The sequence below is a fragment of the Colobus angolensis genome, unplaced genomic scaffold (genome assembly GCF_000951035.1).
Source record: "Colobus angolensis palliatus isolate OR3802 unplaced genomic scaffold, Cang.pa_1.0 Scaffold38, whole genome shotgun sequence".
Taxonomy (NCBI): domain Eukaryota; kingdom Metazoa; phylum Chordata; class Mammalia; order Primates; family Cercopithecidae; genus Colobus; species Colobus angolensis.
The window spans coordinates 2,369,431-2,392,820 of NW_012117154.1; the positions used below are offsets into that span (position 1 = coordinate 2,369,431).

The 23,390-nt window shown below is 45.8% G+C and overlaps 1 protein-coding gene across 1 annotated transcript; it reads left to right on the forward strand.

Annotated features, from left to right (window-relative positions):
* The first annotated feature begins 797 nt into the window (after positions 1 to 797).
* On the forward strand, positions 798 to 20,973 carry ETS2 (v-ets avian erythroblastosis virus E26 oncogene homolog 2). Its single transcript, XM_011954033.1, is given in 11 exon segments — positions 798 to 1,728; positions 1,730 to 1,789; positions 5,679 to 5,750; positions 8,969 to 9,080; positions 10,517 to 10,636; positions 11,024 to 11,224; positions 13,090 to 13,173; positions 14,509 to 14,730; positions 15,570 to 15,833; positions 17,605 to 17,723; positions 18,704 to 20,973. Coding segments are annotated over 11 exon segments (2,187 nt in total). The 5' UTR covers positions 798 to 1,011; the 3' UTR covers positions 18,920 to 20,973.
* Positions 20,974 to 23,390: the final 2,417 nt, after the last annotated feature.

Consider the following 23,390-nt stretch of genomic DNA (forward strand, 5'->3'; position numbering starts at 1 on the left):
GCTGTGCAAGTAGTCTGAGGGAGAAAGACCCTATATTAGCTGAAACTGCAGCCCAGATGAGTCAGTATTTTCTGCTACGGTTTTTAAAAAAAATAGTAACATACTCTTCACGTCTCCATGGTAACTTACTATGGCTCTGTATTCCATTTATGGAACTCTTTCTTGACCTAGCTGTGTTCTCCAATCTGGGCCTGAATATACACTGAGAAGCCATCAGAATCAATTCAGTCTCCAAGAAATATCACTTCCCCTATACGTGATTTTTTCAGCGGTATAGATTCTGACTGTGGCTCATGCCACGGTGATACCTGGAGACCTTCAGGGACCCAGAAACATTAAGGTGCACCGATATCTCATTTATCTGGATAACTCTAGACCCAGAGTCGCCATGGAAACCGAAAACCCTGAGTTACGGAGAAGCTGGGCCATTCCTCTCCCTTCCGGGTGGTGCCGCAGTCCTTGAGATGTGAGCAGCTTTCAGCCCCGTGGCCTCGCTTAAGCTGGGCTTTCCTATTTCATCTACAACTTCAGGAATCTAAACTTTCCTGCAAAATATTGAGCATGTGACCTGAGTCTAAACAGCCATGGACTCAAGCACCTTCTGATAAAAATGGAAACCACAGTGTGGGGGGTGGTTTTGGCCATGGGTTTGGGAGCCAGATAAACTCAGGTTTCCACCGTGAATTTCATTGATCTGACCTGGCAGGTTATTCATCCTAAGGTTCAGTTCCCACCTGTGTAAAGTAGGCGCCAAAAGTCGTCCGAGAGTGACAAGGATGTGCGTGGAGTGCCCAGCCCAGAGGGAAGCGCGGCCAAGGCTGGTCACTATCTGGGCACCGCTCAGCTCCAGAGGGCGCCACTCCCGCGGGATCGGGGCTTTCCGGGAGCAGCGCGGATCAGCACCACGACTCAGGGTCACAGACGGGGCCCGTTTTCTACAGGCAGCGCCTCATTTGGAGCCTTTTTGTGATAGAATGATCATTAGTCCTAAATCCGTTCGGAGGTTCAAGAATGGGGTCGGCTCAACTTCAGGGCCTTATTCCCCAAGCCCGACTGCCCCTCGGTGCCACCAGCACCACTGCTCCGTCCCTGCGGAATTCCAAAGGCAGGTTTGGCGTTAGGGCCTTGGCTCTGGGGAGGACGCCGAGCGCTCCACGGGAAGTCTCCGCCCGGCTCCCAGGGCGCACACTCGCGCGCACGTGGGGCCGAGGCCCTGGTCCCCGGGCCTCAGGGCCAGCAGGCGAGGGACCCAGCCGAGTGACAGCAGGCGGCGGAGGGAAGGCTGGACCGGAAGAAGCCAGCTCCGCCCCGCGCTCCCTCGCCGCCTCCGCCCTCTTCTTCTCTCCTCTCGTGCGCTCCCTCTCCTCTCCCTCCGCTCCCCCAACCCTCCTGCAGCCCCCTTCCCTCTCCTCCGGCTTCTCCCCATCCTGCCTACCTCCCTTCCCCTCCTCCTTTCTCTCCTCCCCTTCCCTCCCCTCTCTCTTCTCTCCTCCCTCCTGCCCTCCCTTCCCCTCCCCTCCCCTCCCCTCGGCCGTCCCTCCTCCCTCCTCCCTCCTCCCCCCGCTCCTGAAGAGCGCGCCGCGTCGGGGACCGGCCGGTTACTTCCTCCAGCTACTGACGAGTGAGGTGTCGCTCCAGCCCAGAGCTCCCGGAGCCGCCCGGCCCGCGTCTGGCCTCCCCGAACGTCTCTGGCCCGCGCCCTCGCCCTCGCCCGACGCGCACGGAGCAAGCCGCGGGCCCTGAGCAGTCACTGTCCCGACCGCGCGCCGGCCCTGCCCGCAGCGGCGCGGTAAGAGCTGGGCCCCGGAGAGCGGCCCGCGCGTGGCTCCAGTCCCAGGGAGGGTCACCCGGGGCCCGGGGTGGGGGAGTCGCGGCGGGCACCGACATGCAGCTCTCGGGGCGTTGCCGGGGGTGCAGATGGGGGTGGCGGATGCTCCGAGGACTCTAGGGGCGCGCGTCTGAGTTCCGCACCGGCTCGCTTTCCGATTGTGGAGTGGCCTCCGGGGCTGGCAGGGTCGGCCGGGGTCCCTGCGTGCTAGGGCCGCTGTCGTGGGGCTCCCCGAGCCGCGGGCGCGGCCAGGGCGCGCTGGCCTGTTTCGCTCGCTTTTGTTTTTAAAAGCAAACGCGGGCCTGGTAGGGGGTCCTGCCCAGTGGGTGTCCCGGCGAACATGATTTCGCGAACGGGAGGGGGGCACAGGAGAGGGTGTCCGCGGTGGCCAGGCGCCCCGGCTTTGAGGGTGACTTCCTGGAGCGGCGCCGGGCCCGGAGGATCTGGGGCGCCTAAGACACCTGGAGGCTGTGGCACCGCGGGAGCCTGCGGGGCGCGGGGTGTCATGGTCACCTGCCCGCTGCGTCCAGGGCCCGGCATGGGAACCCCTTGGTTCTGCCAGGAGAGCATGGGGAATCTGTCGGAAATAGGATCTGATTGCGCCGGGCTGCCTTTATTTTCTCGTTCACACAGCCTTTGAATGAAGGGGTAACTGAGTGTTTGCTTGTGTGTGTTTGGGTTGCGTGTGTGTTATCCTAGTTTATTTTTTACGGCAGAAGACCTTTTATGTTAGCCTGTACTCAATTTCAGGATAGCCTAAAATAGTAGTTGACAGTGCTAGTTATTTACAAAGTAAAGAAATGAGCAGTCCCTTTGGAGATAGGAGTAATTTGTTTTACTTCACCAGTAAGAGATTATATTTGTTCCATACAATGGAAGCCCCTGTGCGTTATCTGCCTGCCCACACCACCACCAATCAGGGAGATAAATCTCCACGTTAAGCTTTATTAAAATTCTGAGTAGTAGCGCAGTACAGTAAATGTTAGCACCGACCATCCGCAGGGAAATGTTCAGATACTTATTTCTGGGATTAGTCATTCATCTCTCTAAACTGATCGCCTTCAGAGCGAAAAAAGCAAACTACCTTCAAATGTGTGTTACAAGGTTGTGGTGTTTCTTTTTTTGTTTTCAAATCTGTCAAAATAATCTTACATAGTGATTTCTTGTTCCAATAAGGGTACTGTTGTCAGGCAAATTCTCCTTGTTTTTAAATTCTCAGCTGTTACATTTCTGCCCTTTATCTTTTTTTTTTTTTTTTTGGTTCAAAAGCAGCGATCCATCAGCAACACCAAACTTGAAATTGATTTATGCAGAAAAACTTGGCTTGTCTGCCACCTAACAAGCCCTGTTGAGTAAACTAAGCAAGCTTAAATTTGATTAGTTGTGTGTCTGCCTGAAACCATTTAGTAGAGCACTTTAATTCTGCATGGTTTTTACAAAACTCATTAAAAGCTGGACAACAAATGAATTCTATTCTGTAGCTAGTAATTACAGCTCTTTATGTGGGAGTGGTAGGCTGCCTTTTCTCCTGGTATTTGTACACAAAAGCTGGGCAGAGTTTTTCCACTGCCTTCCACATTCATTTTCTGTCCATCTCAGAGAAGCTGAAAAACAGAATCAAGTCAGCAAGCAGTCTGCAAGCCTAAGGAAGAAAAAGAGCTGATCCATCCGGCTCTGGATGGATAACTGGCAACACCCAAGATGTCTATGATTTTGCCCTTCTGTTTGAGGCTTATTTCTTTAATCAACAGGTACCAGGGCTTATATCATGCAGATAGATGACATAAAGCTCTAGAGGAAGGAGCATTTCACATTGGAAGGAGTAGTGAGAAGGGCCTGGTCTGATAATATCAGGATGGGGTGGGGAAGGGTCCATTCCTCATCATTCATGTTCTCCCGGCAGAGGACTGTGTGGAGGACTCAGAATTTAGGACCATACTCAACTGGGGTTTAATCTCCATTTTGCCCCATGGTGGCCCCCCTGGTAGCTATGTGGATCCTGGGCAGGTTGTCCGTGTTGCTGGGCCTCTGTTGCTTCACTGTATGACGTCTGCCTCTCAGGGATGCAGGAAGATTCAATTATGTAGGAGTGGATGACCCCCCAGCACGGGGCTTAGCTCTTAGTAACTAGGCATTCTGGCAATGGCAGCCATCAGTAGGAGACACTATTGATTGTTGAGTGAATGTAAGTGACATAATCCACCAAGTGGAGATTCTGAGTGAATGCGGCCACTTTGGATCCAAGACTGCTGCCCTTCTCTGTCCTCCCATAGGACTATTATTTATTGCCAGTGCTGACCAGCCTTTGTTGGCTGCCATGATCATTACCTGCACTCCGAGGGTTTTAACAGAATTTTCTGATGCCTCTGGCTTCACCTGCTGCCTTTTAGCCAAGAGGGTGTGTGTGTGTGTGTGTGTGTGTGTGTGTGTGTGTGTTGGGTGTGTGTTGGGTGGCAGGGCTCTTGGAAGGTCTGGTTTAGCCATAATGTTGATCGTAAAGAGAAAACAAGAAAATAAACGCAAATTAAATAGTTCTGTGCGCATATGTTATTTTGCCACATCCAGTAAGTTCTATCAGTTGAATGTTGTCTTAATTGAAGTTCTCAGTTGTAAACAGATAAGAGCACCCAGTGGAGGCTATGGAGCTGGGCTTAGAGCTTTGCTACCAGCCTTCAGTTCCATAGCCATGAACCTGGGAGGGCAAGGAATCGCCCTAGAGGTGAAGGCTACTCATCAGTGCTAACCCAAGGTCTCTGAAAATGAATTTTAGTTACTCTATTGTCTAAGTATCTTTCTTATTGACATGTAACTTAACCTGGCTGAACAATTACATTTTAGAGCCCCAAATAAGTTTTCAGTCTGTTATGGCATTGTCCAATTACAAGCCTCATTGTAATAGCCATGTTAAAAAACAGTAAAGCAGGTGAAATTGATTTCAGTGTATTTCGGATTAACCTAATATATTTGAAATATTGTGTAAGTATAAAAATTATTGAGCTTTTTACTTTTTTCCACTAAGTCTTTGAGAGCTAGTGTGTATGTGTGGATTCATACTAGCCACTGGTTGAGAGGTTTGTAACCACACATGACAAGTGGGTACCATATTGCTTAGCCCAGGCCTAGTAGAAGATTACGACTCAGTCAGAGGAAGTAAGGCAGATCCATGCTTGGAATCAGTTCCTCTTGAAGAAGTGCACAGCCAAGCAACACACAAAGCAGAAATATTTTGAGCTCTGTATTCAAAGCAGGAAGATCTGGGACCATGTAAGGGGTTGGTCTTCAGTTCTCCCTTTGATCCCTTCACTGGGCGTGTGCTTTCTCACAGCCTGGAGAGTGGAAGGGAAGAGGGGGGATTTCTGGACTCCTTTCCTGTCTCTGGAAATGGCCCCCTGCAGCTGTCCCGAAGCTCTCAGGTTGAGCGGATTGTGTCCAGAGCAGACAGGAGGTGGCCCACTGCCCCGCTGTACCCACCCAAGTGCTCACCTAAGCTGACCATGGAAATGTAAATGAGAAGCCTGACTCAGGCCCTCTTGCCCTGTTAACCCAGCAAGGAGGCTCTGACTAGCCAGCCGGCAAGTGACTTTTTCTGTGACATCTAAGTGGAGTTCAGTGGGGAATCAGCATTATTATTCAGTCACCAAAGTAGCATATCCCGTTGTGATACTGAGAAATGCTTTCCTCTTGAGACCTTTGTGAGGACAGCCATTTAAATAAGAATTCCCTGCATTCAGTTTGGAATTACCTGTTAGCTGCAGAGCAGCCAGGATCAAGTCTGGATGCCACCACTGATGAGTTCTTAGTGTACTTAATCCTTTGCCTCCTTGACTCTTTCTTTTTTTTTTTTCTGAAGATGAATGATTTTGGAATCAAGAATATGGACCAGGTAGCCCCTGTGGCTAACAGTTACAGAGGGACACTCAAGGTGAGTGAGCAAGTCTTAATTTTTTTTAATTGGAAAACTCGATCTCTAGGAGGAAAGAAAAAAATGGCCTGGGTCCCAGAAAACTGATTGTAGCCCTAGCTTTTTAATTTATTGACTGTGTGACTATAGGCTATTTGCTTACTTGCTCTGGGCCTCGGTTTTCTGGTCTGCAGAATGGGTATCTTGATGTGTATTGTTCTTCTCCTCCATGATATGAAACCAAAGGCCTTTATAGTTTGTTTTCTGAGGCTCCTTCCAGGTGAAAATCCTATAACTCCCAATAAAACAGCTGGAGAGGCTGTCTCTACTGCCTTTTCTGTCTACCCAGGAGTTTCCTTGATGGATGGGAAGCTGTTTAAGAACTGAAATGAGAGAGAAGAGGCAGACAGACCCAACCGCTGCAGCTCCTATCAGAAAGGGCAGCAGCCATGGAATTGTAGGTAGCCTGTTACTGGTGCAGAGAACAAGCAGGCCTACTTATGTTAAAGCAAAAACCAGATGAAAAATGAAAGCGCCCTCTCTGCTGCATAAACATTTTATGTAGCTTCTATCATCATTCCTTTTTGGAACATTCTTTAGTAGCACAAACTGGTAATTTCCCACTTGTCTTCTCCAAATATGACAGCAAGATTTGATTGTTTTCAGCATTATGTAGTAAACATGTTTCAGAAGCATGATTTTAAAATTGGCCTCCTCAAAGCTTAGCGTCTTGCATAATGATGATGTACGTCTCTGGCATATTACATTTTCCTTTGTATGTCATTATTGAGGTTATTTGTCTGATGTGACCCAAAGAGCTAAAACTCAGCACAGTCCTTTCTGCAGTATTCTAAAGGTCATCAAACTTCAGCCTAGTGAGTTTGCTTGTTTGATTTGGCCAGACATTTTAAGCAGGGCAGAGGTGGTACAAGAAATCATGGTATTGGCCGGGCGCGGTGGCTCAAGCCTGTAATCCCAGCACTTTGGGAGGCCGAGACGGGCGGATCACGAGGTCAGGAGATCGAGACCATCCTGGCGAACACGGTGAAACCCCGTCTCTACTAAAAAATACAAAAAACTAGCCGGGCGACCTGGCGGGCGCCTGTAGTCCCAGCTACTCGGGAGGCTGAGGCAGGAGAATGGCGGGAACCTGCTTGCAGTGAGCTGAGATCTGGCCACTGCACTCCAGCCCGGGCAGAAGAGCGAGACTCCGCCTCAAAAAAAAAAAAAAAGAAAAGAAATCATGGTATTAAGTTGAAACCACACCCCTAAGAAAAATGCTTCAAATAATTGAATAATTATATTCAAATAATTCGACGATGCTTATGCAGTTTCTGGATATGGAAGAGAAACAGTCTTACTGAAATTGATGTGTTGAAATAGGAAGCACAGATTTGTATTGTCTTTTGGCTTCCTGGCTTTAAAAAAAAAATAGAATTTACAGTTAGGAAAGGCATTTCTTCGTCGCCTGGGCAATGCTTGTGGGAACTTTAAAAGTTTATTGGAGGTTTCGTCAAAATTAACTCTGCTCTAAAGTAGTTTATAAATCCAGATGAGTAATTTGCACTTGCCCGATGGATTGGTTTTCCTGGTAGATCTCAGGCAGTTGGTCATTATTGACTCGGATTTTTTTTGGGCTGGGCTCCAGCCTCTGCCTGCCCTGTTTTGTAATGCGTCATTCATTGTTCTGCATTTGTAAAAAGAAAGCGGGTAACCGATTTTATTTGTAAATGTGTTACACATTTTCTTATTGATGACTCAACAGATGGGTCATTGTATTACACATAACATGGGATTTCCAGCTTATGTTGGAAAAATATAGTCTTTCTTCACGTGTTCCTCAACAATTTAGGCAATGATGAATCCAGACATTATCTGTTAACTTACAAACGAGTCTTATATTAAAAGCTATTTCTTTCATAAATGTTATGTAAGATGATCAGAAATCGATGTCGTGTAAGGTTTTATCTTTCTATGTGTCTCTCCTCTTCTGCATATAGTTTAGTTTAACTTTAAATCTATTTCCTTTGGAAATCTTTCCCCTTAGTAGGTGATTTGGGTTTTTTTGTTTTGTTTTGTTTGTTTTTTGGTTTTTGGTTTTAAGCAATAGGGTCCTTATCTGTTGCCCAGACTGAAGTACAGTGGCTTGATCGTAGCTCACCGCAGACTTGAACTCCTGGGCTCAAGTGATCCTCTGGCCTTAACCTCCTAAAGTACTGGGGTTACAGGCATAAGCCACCCCACCTGGCCGGGGAGCGGGGAGTGGGGGTTCATTTTTAAGACACTTTACTTTTTATAAAATGAAACGTTAAGGAATTTTGTCATGTGTTACTATTTTCCAAACCATTGGAATTGATGTGGAAAAGCATCTCTAGTTTCAATTAAATTGTTTCATGGCAAACATTTCAAAATAAATGCTTCCAAAGATAAAGTAGTGTATTTCATTGTTTGACTTTCAATTTTTATCCGGTCATTTGCCTTTTAACTGCATTGTGCTCAGACAGCCTTGTCAAGGGTCATTTTTCTTACACACACAGCCTCACTGAATTTTTCTCGATGTAACAGGAGGGTCAGGTGTTTGGTAAAGGGGTTTCTGAGGCTCCTCTTGACACCGTTTTAAGATTCTGTTATTTTTAGATTTGTGTATTTAATATATTAACTTAAGTGGATTAGGCCACTAAAATAAATTCCCAGTCACTCTGACTGTGTGAGGTTACTTAAATAAATCCATAGTGGCTGGGCACCGTGGCTCATGCACGTAATCCCAGCACTTTGGGAGGCCAAGGCGGGTGGATTACAAGAGGTCAGGAGTTTGAGACCAGCCTGGCCAACATGGTGAAACCCCGTCTCTACTAAAAATACAAAAATTAGCCAGGTGTGATGGCGGGTGCCTGTAGTCCCAGCTACTCGGGAGGCTGAGGTAGGAGAATCGCTTGAACCCAGGATGTGCAGGTTGCAGTGAGCCAAGATTGCACCACTGCACTCTGACCTGGGTGACACAGTGAGACTCTGTCTCAAAAAATAATAATAATAATCCACAGTAAAATAGAATCATTTCAGTCACTTTGACCATTTTACAAGTCTGTTTTGAGGACTGACTGGTGGATTCCATGTTTGCTTCAAAATTGCCAGTTGAAACAGGGAATATTGGTAGGATTGCCCGCGGACCACTTTTACAATAGGTCATTAAATCAGTTTAAATATTGTATTTCCATTTTCTTTTCCATCTGTTTTTGCAGCGCCAGCCAGCCTTTGACACCTTTGACGGGTCCCTGTTTGCTGTTTTTCCTTCTCTAAATGAAGAGCAAACACTGCAAGAAGTGCCTACAGGCTTGGATTCCATTTCTCATGGTAATTTGTTCCTCAGACTTGACAAATTGTGCCTGATTTTCCTAAGTAGTCCTGTTAATAAAGAGATGACAGTTCCTAAGCGAGAAATGCTGATATCTGGAATCTTTGCTATGAATAACCAGAAGGCAGGTTTTCATTTATATCAACTTGGTGATTCTGATGTGGATTCTGAGGTCTTGACTGCCAGACGCACCCCCAGTGAGCCGCCGTTAGAAAACTGCAGGGGACCCCTGAGCTGTCCCTCCTGGATGTTTCCACATTAGCAAGCAGGTCCTCATCTCCCTCCTCTGCCCCGGAAAACAGACGGAAGAGTAGACATTAAAACACACCCAGGCCGGGCACGGTGGCTCAAGCCTGTAATCCCAGCACTTTGGGAGGCCGAGACGGGCGGATCACAAGGTCAGGAGATCGAGACCATCCTGGCTAACACGGTGAAACCCCGTTTCTACTAAAAAATACAAAAAACTAGCTGGGCGAGGTGTCGGGCACCTGTAGTCCCAGCTACTCGGGAGGCTGAGGCAGGAGAATGGCGTAAACCCGGGAGGCGGAGCTTGCAGTGAGCTGAGATCCGGCCACTGCACTCCAGCCTGGGCGACAGAGCGAGACTCCGTCTCAAAAAAAAAAAACACCCAAACTTGTAATTTGGGTTTGCATCATTAGTTAAATCATCTCCCCTGCCCTGAGGTTTGGGGGCAACACATTGTTCTTTGTAATCCTCACCCATCTGTATTTCTTAATGTAGTTCTTCGTGTCATTGTTTATTCTTCTTAAAGGAATAGCACGTCAGATAATGTTCGCACAATTACTGTGACACAGCTATTAGTTGGAAACGTGCCAGAGATGACTGTGTCATATGAAGTAGGTGCCGAGAATACAGACCAGAAAATTAATTAAAACGCACACACTGGCGTACGCGTAACGCTGCATGGCAGCTATTTATCATTCTTGAAATTGCTGAGGGTGTCTGCAGAAGATTGTTTTCAATAAAAACGGAAGGTGTGGTTCCATTACTGGGCTAAGTGCGGCACATTCATGTCACACTCACTTCTCAGCTCCATGCCTAGTTTAACGGAAGTAACTTCCAAATGATACAGTCCCTTCAGCCTTTTGACCAGAAACCATGCAATTCTTTTCATTGCCTACAATTTTAAAATAGACTTAGCAGGTTTCCCTACGCACAACTGCTTTCTGACGCTTTGCAAAATAGAATCAAATTTGAGTTTTATGATTTTTTTTAATAAGTATAGTTCTGAGACATATATTTTCTCAATTGTAGTCAGAAAAGTTTTTTGTTAATAGTTACACTGTTTTAAGGAATCATGCCAAGGTATCAGATCAAAATTGTTCCTTTCCAAAAACTAAGATGTCTCTCCTAAACCTCCACCTGATATCACCAACTTGAAGTCCTGATGTCCCCTTGGGGGCTTTCCTTCCAGATTCGGCCAACTGCGAGTTGCCTTTGTTAACCCCATGCAGCAAGGCTGTGATGAGTCAAGCCTTAAAAGCTACCTTCAGTGGCTTCAAAAAGGAACAGCGGCGCCTCGGCATTCCGAAAAGTAAGTACTGCTTTCCTGAGCCTGCACTGGGTGAGAAGAACCAGCTGGAGAGCAGTTGTTTGATCTTGACTTGCTGGTTAAGCTTTTGCTTGGGGTATTCTGCAAAGAGTAGCATAGATGTCGTTAACCTGAGCCAGTTTCTGTTTTACCCCAGTCAACTGAAGACTTGATCCAGAACTCATTAAATATATAGTAGAAGGACACGTTACTGGTGTCTTGGAATGTGCCTGGTCATGGCAGAATGGTGACATGTCATCGTGGTGTCTTGCTCATTTGTGGGTTCTGGTATATGTTGGGACTTGGTGCATAAAGTAGGGATGACAGTGGTCTCACTACCTTTCCACTGGTTTTACCTCACGTGTTCTATCTTTTCTTTTCTCCTGGTAGACCCCTGGCTGTGGAGTGAGCAACAAGTATGCCAGTGGCTTCTCTGGGCCACCAATGAGTTCAGTCTGGTGAACGTGAATCTGCAGAGGTTCGGCATGAATGGCCAGATGCTGTGTAACCTTGGCAAGGAACGCTTTCTGGAGCTGGCACCTGACTTTGTGGGTGACATTCTCTGGGAACATCTGGAGCAAATGATCAAAGGTACCAGCTGAATGTCTTGCTTCTCCTTGTCCAGGATGAGCTGTGGCCGGGAAGACTGATTGGGAAAGTCACGTGGGTGTTCTTCAACCTTAGGGTTGCCACTTGTAATGACATAGAGTACCTTGCCTCAAAATGCCACTCAAGTGAGTCAGATATATGGCAGTGATTACAGATTTTTATCCCACTTTATGTGAGTGTGTGTGTGTATAGCATCAGGTATAGCCACAAGGCAGTAGCCTTAGTCACTAAATTGTTCTCTATTGCTGGCTGTATTCATCACGGGAGTCCATGTTGACTCAGATATGTAGGACAGGCAAGAATTCCCACGTCTTCTGAGCTCACCTTACAGAGCTAAAAGATATGGCAGCTGTAATGAAAGGGAGCCTTTACTCCCATAAACCCTATGAATTCTACGTAAATTTTCCTACGTCCAAATGGAACGTATTTTGGATGTTGAGGATTGTTGAGGGGGGCGGGGTATGTTTTTAAACAAGTAAGAAATTGATATATATTTACACGCTATCGTCTTGTACAGAAACTGGCCATTGATCAGTAGAAATCTCACCAAATACAGAGGAAGTCTTGATTCAAAACTTAAAATAGCAGGGAGACCAATGTTTAAAACACATTGAGTTAAAAAAGAAAAGAAGGTCAGATGCAGTGGCTCACACCTGTAATCCCAGCACTTTAGGAGGCCAAGGCAGGCTGATCACTTGAGGTTAGGAGTTCAAGACCAGCCTAGCCAATGTGGTGAAACCCCGTCTCTACTAAAAATACAAAAAATAAAAATAGTAGTGGGCATAGTGGCACACGCCTGTAATCCCAGATACTTGGAAGGCTGAGGCAGAAGAATCCCTTGAACCCGGGAGGCAGAGGTTGCAGTGAGTCAAGATCACACCACTGTACTCCAACCTGTGTGAGTGAGACTCTGTCAAAAGAAAGAGAGAGGAGAAGAAGGAAGGAAGGAAGGAAGGGAGGGAGGGAGGGAGGGAAAGAAAGAGAGAGAGAGAAAGAAAGAAAAGAAAGCACATTTATGGAATTCAGGGAACTAGTCCTCACCTGACTGATTTTAAACACACTGAATTTCAGCATCAACTATAGACTCAGAATCTCAAAACCACCTAGGATTCAACAGCTAACTTTTTTTAGTTACGGCTTCTGAGGGCCAGGGAAACTCATTTTTAAAGACCCTCATTTTTTCTGAACTTGGACAGGGCTTTTCTACCAAGTTTCTGGTGATCTGTTCATTGGCAAATTGGGCCTGTTTTGCCATTCCTCGGGCCTGTGAGTTTGTGTGTGTTTGGGTTTCCAGGTGCACATATACTTTGTAATATATTCGTATTAAGTATGTATACACGGTGCACAAACCTTTTCCCTTTCAAAGTTCTTGGGCAGTTAGCCATCCCAGACTCCCACAGCCCTGGAGACCTCCTACACCCTGGGGAAGCGTGCAGGTTTGGAAGCAGTGGGACTGTAAGCTTCACGGGGGCAGACACCATCCATTTTATTAATTTCCTGTATGCAGCCTCTGGTACAGATGGCATTTCATAAATACTTAAGTGTTTCTTGAATGCATGAATGAATTCAATACACCATCTGGACCTTTTGCAATAGAAAATTTAATGTTGCCAATGACATCATTCATTTTGGAAAATTTATTTTAGTAATTAGAAAAATGGGTTGCTTTCTGTCGTTCTTTGAAAAAGGCAGGCAGGGACGTGGAGCACCATGAGATGAAATGTGAAGCACTCCATGCATGTCATCATTCTAAAATTATCATCTCACAGGAATTCAGAAAGTCAGTTTGTTCTTGTGTAGTTTTCACCTACATCTGCCATCTTTTGTCTCCTGTGTCTGCTTTTCAGAAAACCAAGAAAAGACAGAAGATCAATATGAAGAAAATTCGCACCTCACCTCCGTTCCTCATTGGATTAACAGCAATACAATAGGTCAGTCCGACTGATTCTGCCCTGAAGAACTTGGTCTTCAGTCTTCCCAGTAGACTTGGACTCTCTGCTGTAGGCTCCTAAGGGGCCACCTAGACCTGTGTGCGTCTCTTATGGTGGCCACACGTGGGTGGTTGAGCTATAAGCTGTTGAAATGTGACTGGTCCACATTGAGATGTGTAGGAAGAGCACAGTCATGCACACCAGATTTGGAAGTCTTAGTATGAAACAGAGAATATAAAATGTCTCCCTGATAATTTTTAACGTATCGATTACATATTGAAATGATAATTGCTACATGAGGCCAAGTAAAATAAGAAAATTAACTTCACCTGTTTCTTTTTGCGTTTTTCATATGGCCACTAGAACATTCACAATTGCTTAAGTGGCTCACACGATCTTCCATAGGTCAGCACTGTTAGTGCCAGTCCAGGCAATTCTTAGAGCAAGGAGCAGAACGAAGTGAGCTGGTTACCGCAGTCACCACCTGTTGGTCTAGTGTAGCAAACAAGAGGTGGCGGGCACCGAGTGTGTGGGAAGCAATTTGTAAACTGGCTTTGAACTTGGGAGCTTAAAGAGCTGTCATGGAATCTAGGTCCTTTCTTCCGATTGCTGGCACTGGGGAGGACACATGGTCTGGCCAGGCCAGCGTGGGAGGGCTCCTCGGAACAGCAGGCTTGGGTGGTGTTGGTCCGGCCCAGTGTTTTCTCTCTGCCCCCAGCTCCACCATTGAGACCCAGTGGAGCCCAGCTCTCTGCCCCACTGGGGGCTTCCTGCTCAGGGGGTCTTTCTGAACGTGGTACAGTGAGACACCCTGTGCCTGCCTGAGCCTGAATCAGAGTCAGAGAGCTTCCTTCCCTCTCCAGAAAATACATTATTCTGCAATGGACAGAGACAGGAGCAGTGTGATGAAGGAGCAGAAAGCAAAGTGGGCTGTGCCTCAGCGCACAGGGTTCATGGCCTGGTTCTGCTCCTTATGCATCACACAGTGCATGACACATCACTTGGTCTCTCTGAGCCTTACTCTCCTCGGAAGCTGCAAGAGCCAGCGAGCCCTGTCTTCCTGACGGTCCCATGAAAGCACTAGGGTTGTAGAAATAGGAACATTGAGTCCTGCCTACAAAGGCTGCAGTTATTTTGGCAAAGGGCTGCTGGTGGAGAAGATGAAAGGTTTGAGAAGAAGGCTTGGTGACAGACCCCCACCAAAGGCCGGGTCTCCACTGAGGTTCTGCAGAGGGCTGGAGTGTGCGGAGTGCTCACCTGTGATTTGCTCCGAGGGGTTAGTTACTGTGGTAACACTGACTTTAAGAGCTCTGTCGTCCGATTGTTCTGTCCCAGGTTTTGGCACGGAGCAGACGCCCTACGGAATGCAGACACAGAACTACCCCAAAGGCGGCCTCCTGGACAGCATGTGTCCGGCCTCCACACCCAGCGTACTCAGCTCTGAGCAGGAGTTTCAGATGTTCCCCAAGTCTCGGCTCAGCTCCGTCAGCGTCACCTACTGCTCTGTCAGTCAGGACTTCCCAGGCAGCAACTTGAATTTGCTCACCAACAATTCTGGTAAGATTGGAAGCATCTTTCAACAAGGCTGTTGGTTTGCTTCTGAGAACCCCAGAGCCGTCATGAACCTCTTAATAAATACTTCCTGGGTTCAGCCATTACAGAAGGAGGTCAAAGCCCATGTTCTAAGTGAATTTCCAACAAGCATAACCCTAATATGTTTCAGGTGCTGGCCCAGGTACTGCAGGCATTAAGTAAACAAAACACAGTCCCTGCTGTCACAGCCAGACTTCTCCACGCTTTGGGATATTTATGGTGGTGATGCAGGAATGTGACATTTCTTTTTATGGAGATGTAACATAAATACAGTGCACAAATCTCAGGTCATGTGGCTGGTTGAATTTGTGTACGTATGTATACCTATGTAACAACCATCCAGATGGAGATAGAGAAGTTTCCAGTAACCTGGACGGTTCCTTCGTACCCCTTCCCATCAATATCATCCCCCCCACAGAAAGGAACTATTCTGACTTTTATCATCATGGATTAGGTTTTGATTTTCTTGAACTTTACATAGATGGAATCATGCGGTATGTTTTGTGTTTGTCTTTTACTCATCGTAAGGTCTGGGATTCATGCATGTTGTTGGATGTAGCAGCCACGTGTTCTTTTGCATCGCTTATAGTATTCCATTATAAGAATTTTATTCATTCTACTGTTGATGGAAGATAAGATTTGTGTAGTATAGTTACCCTAAGGAATAGGCACCTGAGTAGAGAGCATTTTGAGAAGTCTGCAGGTGCATGATTGCACTGGTAGTGGTTGGTGATGCTGTGGTCGTGCCCAAGACCAACCGTGTCCTGGAGGAATCAAAGTATGTGCTTGGTTGTCTTTGCCAGGGACGCCCAAAGACCATGACTCCCCTGAGAACGGTGCGGACAGCTTCGAGAGTTCAGATTCCCTCCTCCAGTCCTGGAACAGCCAGTCGTCCTTGCTGGATGTACAACGGGTTCCTTCCTTCGAGAGCTTTGAAGATGACTGCAGCCAGTCTCTCTGCCTCAATAAGCCAACCATGTCTTTCAAGGATTACATCCAAGAGAGGAGTGACCCGGTGGAGCAAGGCAAACCAGTTATACCTGCAGCCGTGCTGGCCGGCTTCACAGGTGCGTGTGGATCTCGAGGAGCCTGGCCGCCCAGTCTCCTGGGTCCTGTCCCTTGTTTCCTTTCGAGCCACAGTACCACGTTCACCGAGGGTGTTTCTAAGCTTAGGTACACAAGTGCTCTACACTCCATGTTTTATGCATGGCTCACTGTATCTCTGAATTAGAAAAAAGCCACACTGGGTGGAATTTCCATGTACACAGAGCTCCGTGGAGTGAATGAAAATCGACAGGCCACGCCCTCCACCTGGGACTTCTGTGGAGTAGTTGGAGCAGGGGGTGTGGCCTATGCAGTCTTCAGCTCTGACTCACCCACTCCAAGAATCAAAGAATGTAAACTGGCTTAGGGAGGGGCAGCAGAGCCAGTCTCAAATAATATGGGCACTGTTTACCTTTTCTTGCTTCTAAAATCTATCTACTCTTATTTTTGAGGTTTGGGTGAGAGCTATTCTAGGCAGAGGACAAATATTAAAGCTGCTTTTAGAAACAGATATTTCCAGTACTTTAGCGAAAATACTGGAGCTTTGTTTTCACTGGCTTCATGTGTCCTTAAATGTGCTGTTTTTTTTTTTTTTTTTTGACCATATGGAGCCACTGTGGATTGAAATTACCTAACTTAAAAAAATCTGATACATTTAAAATAAAGATAGTGAGGCATTCATTCTTTTCCTGTCGTCTAAGAACAACCAGCCACGTAAATGTATTAAAGTACACGGAAAGAGTGTGTGAAAGCTATTCGCGCTTTCATTATTGGGAGTTCAGGGCCTGAGAAGAATAAACAGCCGTAACGTTAGTGTGGTTCATTTTAATAGTAACATAAGTTTCTGTTTATTGACTGCCAGCTCGGTGGTTAAGTAGGCATACAGTCTGTATTCTGTAGGACAGCCTGGCATGGAGGTGGTATGAGGCCATTTTACAGATGGGGAAATTGGCTCACAGGTAGACGGCTATCGGTGGCCACACAGCTCTGGTTCTAGAATGCCTGTGCCGTGCTTTACAGCAAAGTTTTATTGATAATGGCCATTGCGTTTCTGAGGAAGAGCTATTTGGTAGAAAGAGGTTGGGCTTAAGATCGGAAGATCTAGGCTTTTCTCCTCTTTGCTGTGATGGGTGTGTGATCCAGGACAAGGCACCTGGCCTCTGAGCCGCATCTTACCCCTCCTCTTTAGAACAGGACCCGCTGACACTTACTTTGCATGCTTCACCAGACAGAGGCTGTGAGGCAATGAATGTGACCCCACGTGGCTACTGAGTAAACCGGGCTCACATTAAGCAATTTACACATGATCATTTGGCAGGAAGGTGGCATGGGATCCTACGTATGACACGCCTCATTCTGTGATGAAACACCCCATCGGCCACCCCCATCTCTGCCCCACTGGGTGTTTCTAGAAATAAACCTTGAAGGTTTTTAACATAAGGAACAATTAAACCAGATGGGGAATTTTAATGCCAAGAGTTGGTGGCCCTAAACTTTCTTCCAGAAAGAACAAACCTAGCCATCAAGGGGAAGGGTGTCTCGTCTAGTGACCTTATTTTCTAGGAGTAGGCAGTGCGGAGGAGGAACTCACATTTGGTGCCCAGCCCCATCCCATTAAAACACTCAGTACTGTCACCAACACCTTGAGTGCCACCCTTGAGTGTCACATCGGAACCCCATTCAGAGAGCTGGGTCTGCATTCCTAAGTCAGCATGTACAATTAGGATAGTTGAAGCCTTGCTGTATTTTACATCTGTGAAAGGGTATGATCCGTCTCCCTCCCTCTCCCCACAGGAAGTGGACCCATTCAGCTGTGGCAGTTTCTGCTGGAGCTGCTATCTGACAAATCCTGCCAGTCATTCATCAGCTGGACTGGAGACGGATGGGAGTTTAAGCTCGCCGACCCCGATGAGGTATGGCCAGAGCCCTGGGAAATCTCTGGGTTTGAAAACCTGATTTCCTGGTTGGGTTCAAAGACTCAGTTCTTTGGGCACAAAAAAAAGGGTTCACCAGTACTAATGAGAATCTTTCTACGTGAGGCATCCTTGACTGTTGGGAAAATGGAAGTGGAGTCATGCTTTGTGGATAAATGTGTATAGTGTTTTCTGGGTATGCTTCGTACAAGGGCGTTGCACAGATTTCACTGTCTTGATCAGTTGTCTGATCAAGAGGCCCAAGCTGCAAACTGAGGTTCTCTGCCAACCATTTGAAAATGCCTTAGGAAGGCTGTCCTTGTCCATTGGTGGAACAAGCCTCCTGTGGCCCCAAGCCGGCTTTCTGTCTGCTCCTTAGCTGAGCCCAGCAGCGTTGACCCCAGCCCTGCAGGGTTAGAACCAGGAGCCCTGTCTAAAGGAGAAGGCCAAGGACAGGTGGGATACCAACCCCTCCAGAAAAGCATTAGAGAGAAGCCCTTGGTCTCTGGCACCAGAGAGCATAATCAGTCACCACTCCCACCCTGCCCCCAGTTCCCTTGGGAGACAAGCATTGAGGAATGAGTATATCACGCAGCTCAGAATCCCACCCGGCACCTGTTAACTTCAGTAGTTGGAATAGAATCCTGGAGGGTGGGTGACACCAGCGTTTCCCTTGTCTCGGGACCCTCCTGGCTCTGAACCCTTGGCTCCCAGGAGGTTTTGCTGAGCTGGGGCCAGAGAGCAGGGACCTCACTCCCCAGTGGTTCTGCCCCTTGGGGACACAGTGCCCCTGCCATAGGTACTCAGAGGTACTCAGAGGTACTCCTAGGTACTCAAAAGATCCTCCTGCAGACCTTGTGTAGGTGTCAAGTTCTCTCTAGAGTGAATGTGCCTCAGAATCATAATCAGGGAGGAATGTCATTCACTTTTTCTTCACTGACAAATTGAATTTAACTCTTTTCCATCCGTGTTCACCAAAGGTGGCCCGCCGGTGGGGAAAGAGGAAAAATAAGCCCAAGATGAACTACGAGAAGCTGAGCCGGGGCTTACGCTATTATTATGACAAGAACATCATCCACAAGACGTCGGGGAAGCGCTACGTGTACCGCTTCGTGTGCGACCTCCAGAACTTGCTGGGGTTCACGCCCGAGGAACTGCACGCCATCCTGGGCGTCCAGCCCGACACGGAGGACTGAAGTCGCCAGGACCGCCCTGAGCCGGCCCCAGGCTGGTGGACTGAGTGGGAAGCCCATCCTGACCACCTGCTCCGAGGACCCAGGAAAGGCAGGATTGAAAACGTCTAGGAAAGTCGCCAAGAAGCAGTGGCCTTATTGCATCCCAAACCACGCCTCTTGACCAGGCTGCCTCGCTTGTGGCCGCGACGGCACAGCTGATTCTACTCATAGTGCTTTTACATGAAAATGGTCGAGAAAGAGGCACCGGGAAGCCATCCTGGCGCCTGGCAGGCCGTGGGACGGGATGGTTCTGGCTTGAGATTCTCAAAGGAGCGAGCATGTCGTGGACACACACAAACTATTTTTAGATTTTCCTTTGCCTTTTGCAACCAGGAACAGCAAATGCAGAAACTCTTTGAGAGGGTAGGAGGGTGGGAAGGAAACAACCATGTCATTTCAGAAGTTAGTTTGTAAATATTATTATAATCTTATAATTGTTCTCAGAATCCCCTAACAATTCTATTTAACAAAAATTGTATATTGTAATTTAAAATAATTATATAACTGTATTTGAAATAAGAATTCAGACATCCAAGGTTTTATTTCATTTTTCAGTAGCACATATGGAATTTTGCAAAGATTTAATCTGCCAAGGGCCGACTAAGAGAAGTTGTAAAGTATGTATTATTTACATTTCATAGACTTACAGGGGTAAGGCCTATGGGGGGGTCATCCCTGCTTTTTGTGCTTTTTTTTGTTTGTTTTTTGGGGGTTTTCTTGCCTTGGTTGTCTGGCAAGGACTGTACATTTGGGAGTTTTTATAAGAAACTTAAATGTTATTATCTGGGGTTCTATCTGGCCTCTGCTTTCTCCTTTAATTGTCAAGTAAAAGCTGTAAAGCAGTATTTTTCTTGACAAATGGCATATGTTTTCCACTTCTCTGCATGCCTTTAAGTCAGTTTATACACAAAATGGATTTTATTTTTTAGTTTAACTGTGTTTCTCCAACAGCTCACCTCTCCCTGACCACCCAGCCATTTCCTTCCTGTGCTCCACGTTCTTCTGTATGATTAAAATAAGAATACTATTTTTGGAAATATGCAACTCCTTTTCAGAGATCAGGAGGGATTTATGTAGCAGCTATTTTTACTGCAAAAGTAATTCACTGGAAAAAAAATGTAATTTGTAAGAAAGCTTTATTTTTATCTCAGCTCCATGTAAAGTTAAAGTTACTGTACAGAGCTGAAGGATGGGGGGCGATGGGGTCTTGATGAAACCTCTTGAACGAAGTACAGTTTGTTCCATCTTTGTGCACTCGTGCGTCTCAAACCATCTTAATAGCATGCTCCTCCTTTTTGCTCAGTGTCCACAGCAAGATGACGTGATTCTTATTTTCTTGGACACAGACTATTCTGAGGCACAGAGCGGGTACTTAAGATGGGAAAGAGAAAGCATCAGAGCCGTTCATTTGGAGAAAACGTTTTGATCGAGATGGAGACTTTTGTAGTCATTTCAAAAGAGCACCTGAGTCATGTGTATTCCTGGCCTTTGTAAATGACCTGGTCAAGTTGGTTTCAAAGTCCGACGGGCTTGTCTGTTTACTAGCTGTGTGGCCTTGGACCGGTGGCTGACATCTGTAAAAAATCCTCCTGTGATGCAACTGAGGAATCGGGTGGCCGGGCAAGCTGGGAAGAGCAAAGCCAGAGCTGCAATGCCTAAATACCCACAAAAGACCGTTCCCAGTATACTTAAGCACAGGATGTTTTTCTCAAGTGGGACGTATTTATCACTCGGACATCTGTTTATAATATAAACAGACATGTGACTGGGAACGTCTTGCTGCCAAAAGAATCCTAGGCATTGGCTCATTATATATGTGAGGTTGAACCACGTGAAATTGCCAATATTAGACTGGTTTTTATCTACAAAGAAGGAGTTTCATGGGGTTTGACCTAATAGTTACGGAAACTACAGTCCTTATAAACCACTGGCATGGTAATAAACAGATCTTAAGTATAAAAATTTTGTAATTGGGCCTTTACTCTCTCAATAATAAAGTATTTTGTTTATATAAACTCCTTGTGATAGTCCTCGTTCTTCCTCTCCACACCCAGCATGAAGGAGTTGGAGGAAGGATGTTAACCCCAGATCCATTCTCTACCCAAAACATTCCATCGTCAAGCGGCAAGTCTGTTTGACTGGTTTATACACAAGTGACTTAGAAGCCACAACCCAAATTGGAATCAACTCTGAGCCCTTCCTAAAAGAATTCCCAAAAAGTACTCCTTCAAAGCAAAAAATTCTTTTAAGAAGGTGTTATAATAGAAAGATTCAAATGTCTTTGCCAGAAGCTTGGCAGAGATAACTAAGGAGAGATCCTAGGATGTTTATATTAAGTACATTAGAATTTGAGGTTTAAGTACTTTCGGAACTGAGAGAGAATACTCTGTCCCCTCAGTGGAGTCTGACATTGGTAAGGTGATGGTGGTCTTAGGACACCTATTTTCAAATTTGTTCTTTTATATGCTTCAAAATTAGTGAGTATGCCAAAAAGCTTATGTGGGTTATATTCATTGGTGTGCTAGAGCCAGCTCACTGTGTGCTCCCAAGAGCTACATGTCTCTTCCCACCACCACATGAGTAAAGGTAGCTTGAGATGGGGCATGATGAGAGTATTTACACCATGGGAATCGGCAGATACTACAAGTCAGGGCCTTTTCTCCCCCAGAGTGCTGCTTGTTAAACATTTACCAGCACTCTACTGGTTATATCTATCAATGACTTCCATATTAGAAATTAAGGTAAATTTTAAAAGAATTCATTTAAAAATAATTTTATGTATTGGCATTAACAGCATTTTTTTATAGTGAAAAGTAATTATTTTTTTAAAAGTTAGCATGGCATTGTTTCACATTTGCAAATCTCCTTAATGTCTGGGTTAGTATTAGAGTTGGATTCTTCTGTTCCTGCCTTCAGTCTCTTCACATATATTTTGATAGAGGATGTGGAAGAAAATCCAGCCTAACAGATATGTAACTGAAACGAGGAGCATTTAAGGCTGTTTCAGATAACTGTAGATATTCTTTCTTTACTATGCCAAAACTTAACAAAGTATAACTCCTTAGTTGCAATTCAGGTATGAAATCATATTAATGAACTTTCCTAAGGTTACATTAAATTCCACTGGTCTACCTTGCACTTTGAGTAGATCTTTTACCCATGTATGATTTTGTAACATCCTGCACGGGTCATTTGGAAAATACTGCTTCAACATGTTAACACATTTCAAAATATAATGTTAAACAATTATACTACTTAATATCACCACAAATCACATCAGAAAAGTACTGGGAATCTATCAAACTCACAGTGGTGGATACCAATTTTTTAAAATTCAAATTTTCACTTGAAACCTCAAATTTTATAATCAGCAACAAATATCCCTAAGTTTATTTTGGTGGTGGGAGGGGGAAGCGACAGACTCACTTTATTTGTTTTTGAGTAAGTACCAGCCAAATACCCAAATCAGAATAATTTGCCAGTTATTCTCTCAGATAAAAGTGATGTTCATGAAGAGTGGATAGTTTAGCTTGCAACTCAAATACACAACTGTATTTCCTTAGAACAATCACCTATTTCAGTATGTATGCAGATCAGTTCTTTACGTGTACTTTCCATTTTATTACACAGAAATTAAAAAGATGAGTGTTCCATTAGTAAAAATTAGTTTTTACTGCTTCATCACAAGTCTTCCTGAGGCCGGGTGTGGTGGCTCACACCAGCCTACCCAGCATGACAAAACGTCATCTCTACTGAAATACAAAAATTAGCCAGATGCGGTGGTGCATGCCTGTAGTCCCAGCTACTTTGGAGGCTGAGGCTGGAGAATCACTTGGACCTGGGAGGCGGAAGTTGCAGCGAGCTGAGATCCCACCATTGCACTCCAGTCTGGGTGACAGAGTGAGACTCTGTGTTTAAAAAAAAAAAAACTTTCTTTTTTCTTTTCTTTTCTTTTTCTTTTTTTCTGCAAGTGCATGGTGGTGGTGGATAGTGCAGTGACAGTGACTGTCAGTACAGTTTAGTGCAACTGTTCTGGTTCACGTGATTTTGGTTCAGCACTACAATGCAAAACCACCTGTGCTTTTGTACCATCATAGCAAATGTCAAAAAGTCAAGCATGGATTTGTATCCTTGTAAAAACAGTCTTAACCATGAGGATCCTTCCAAAAGGGTCTCAGAGACCTCAGAGTCTGTGGGGCACGTTTTGAGAATTGTTCTAGAAAAAAGAGAGGCTCACTCAGAGCAAAAGTAGTGGACCTCAGGAGGATGAAGTGAAAGTAGGGAAAATTAGCCTTTGGGCTCCCGAATCCAGTGTCTGTGCTTCCTGTCTTCTGACCTTTTCTTAGCCAGGTAAGGAGGAAGCATTTCTTATTTAAAACAAAAAGAATTGTCTAGTCTGCACGATAAAGAAAAGTTCCTTCACACAGGGTGA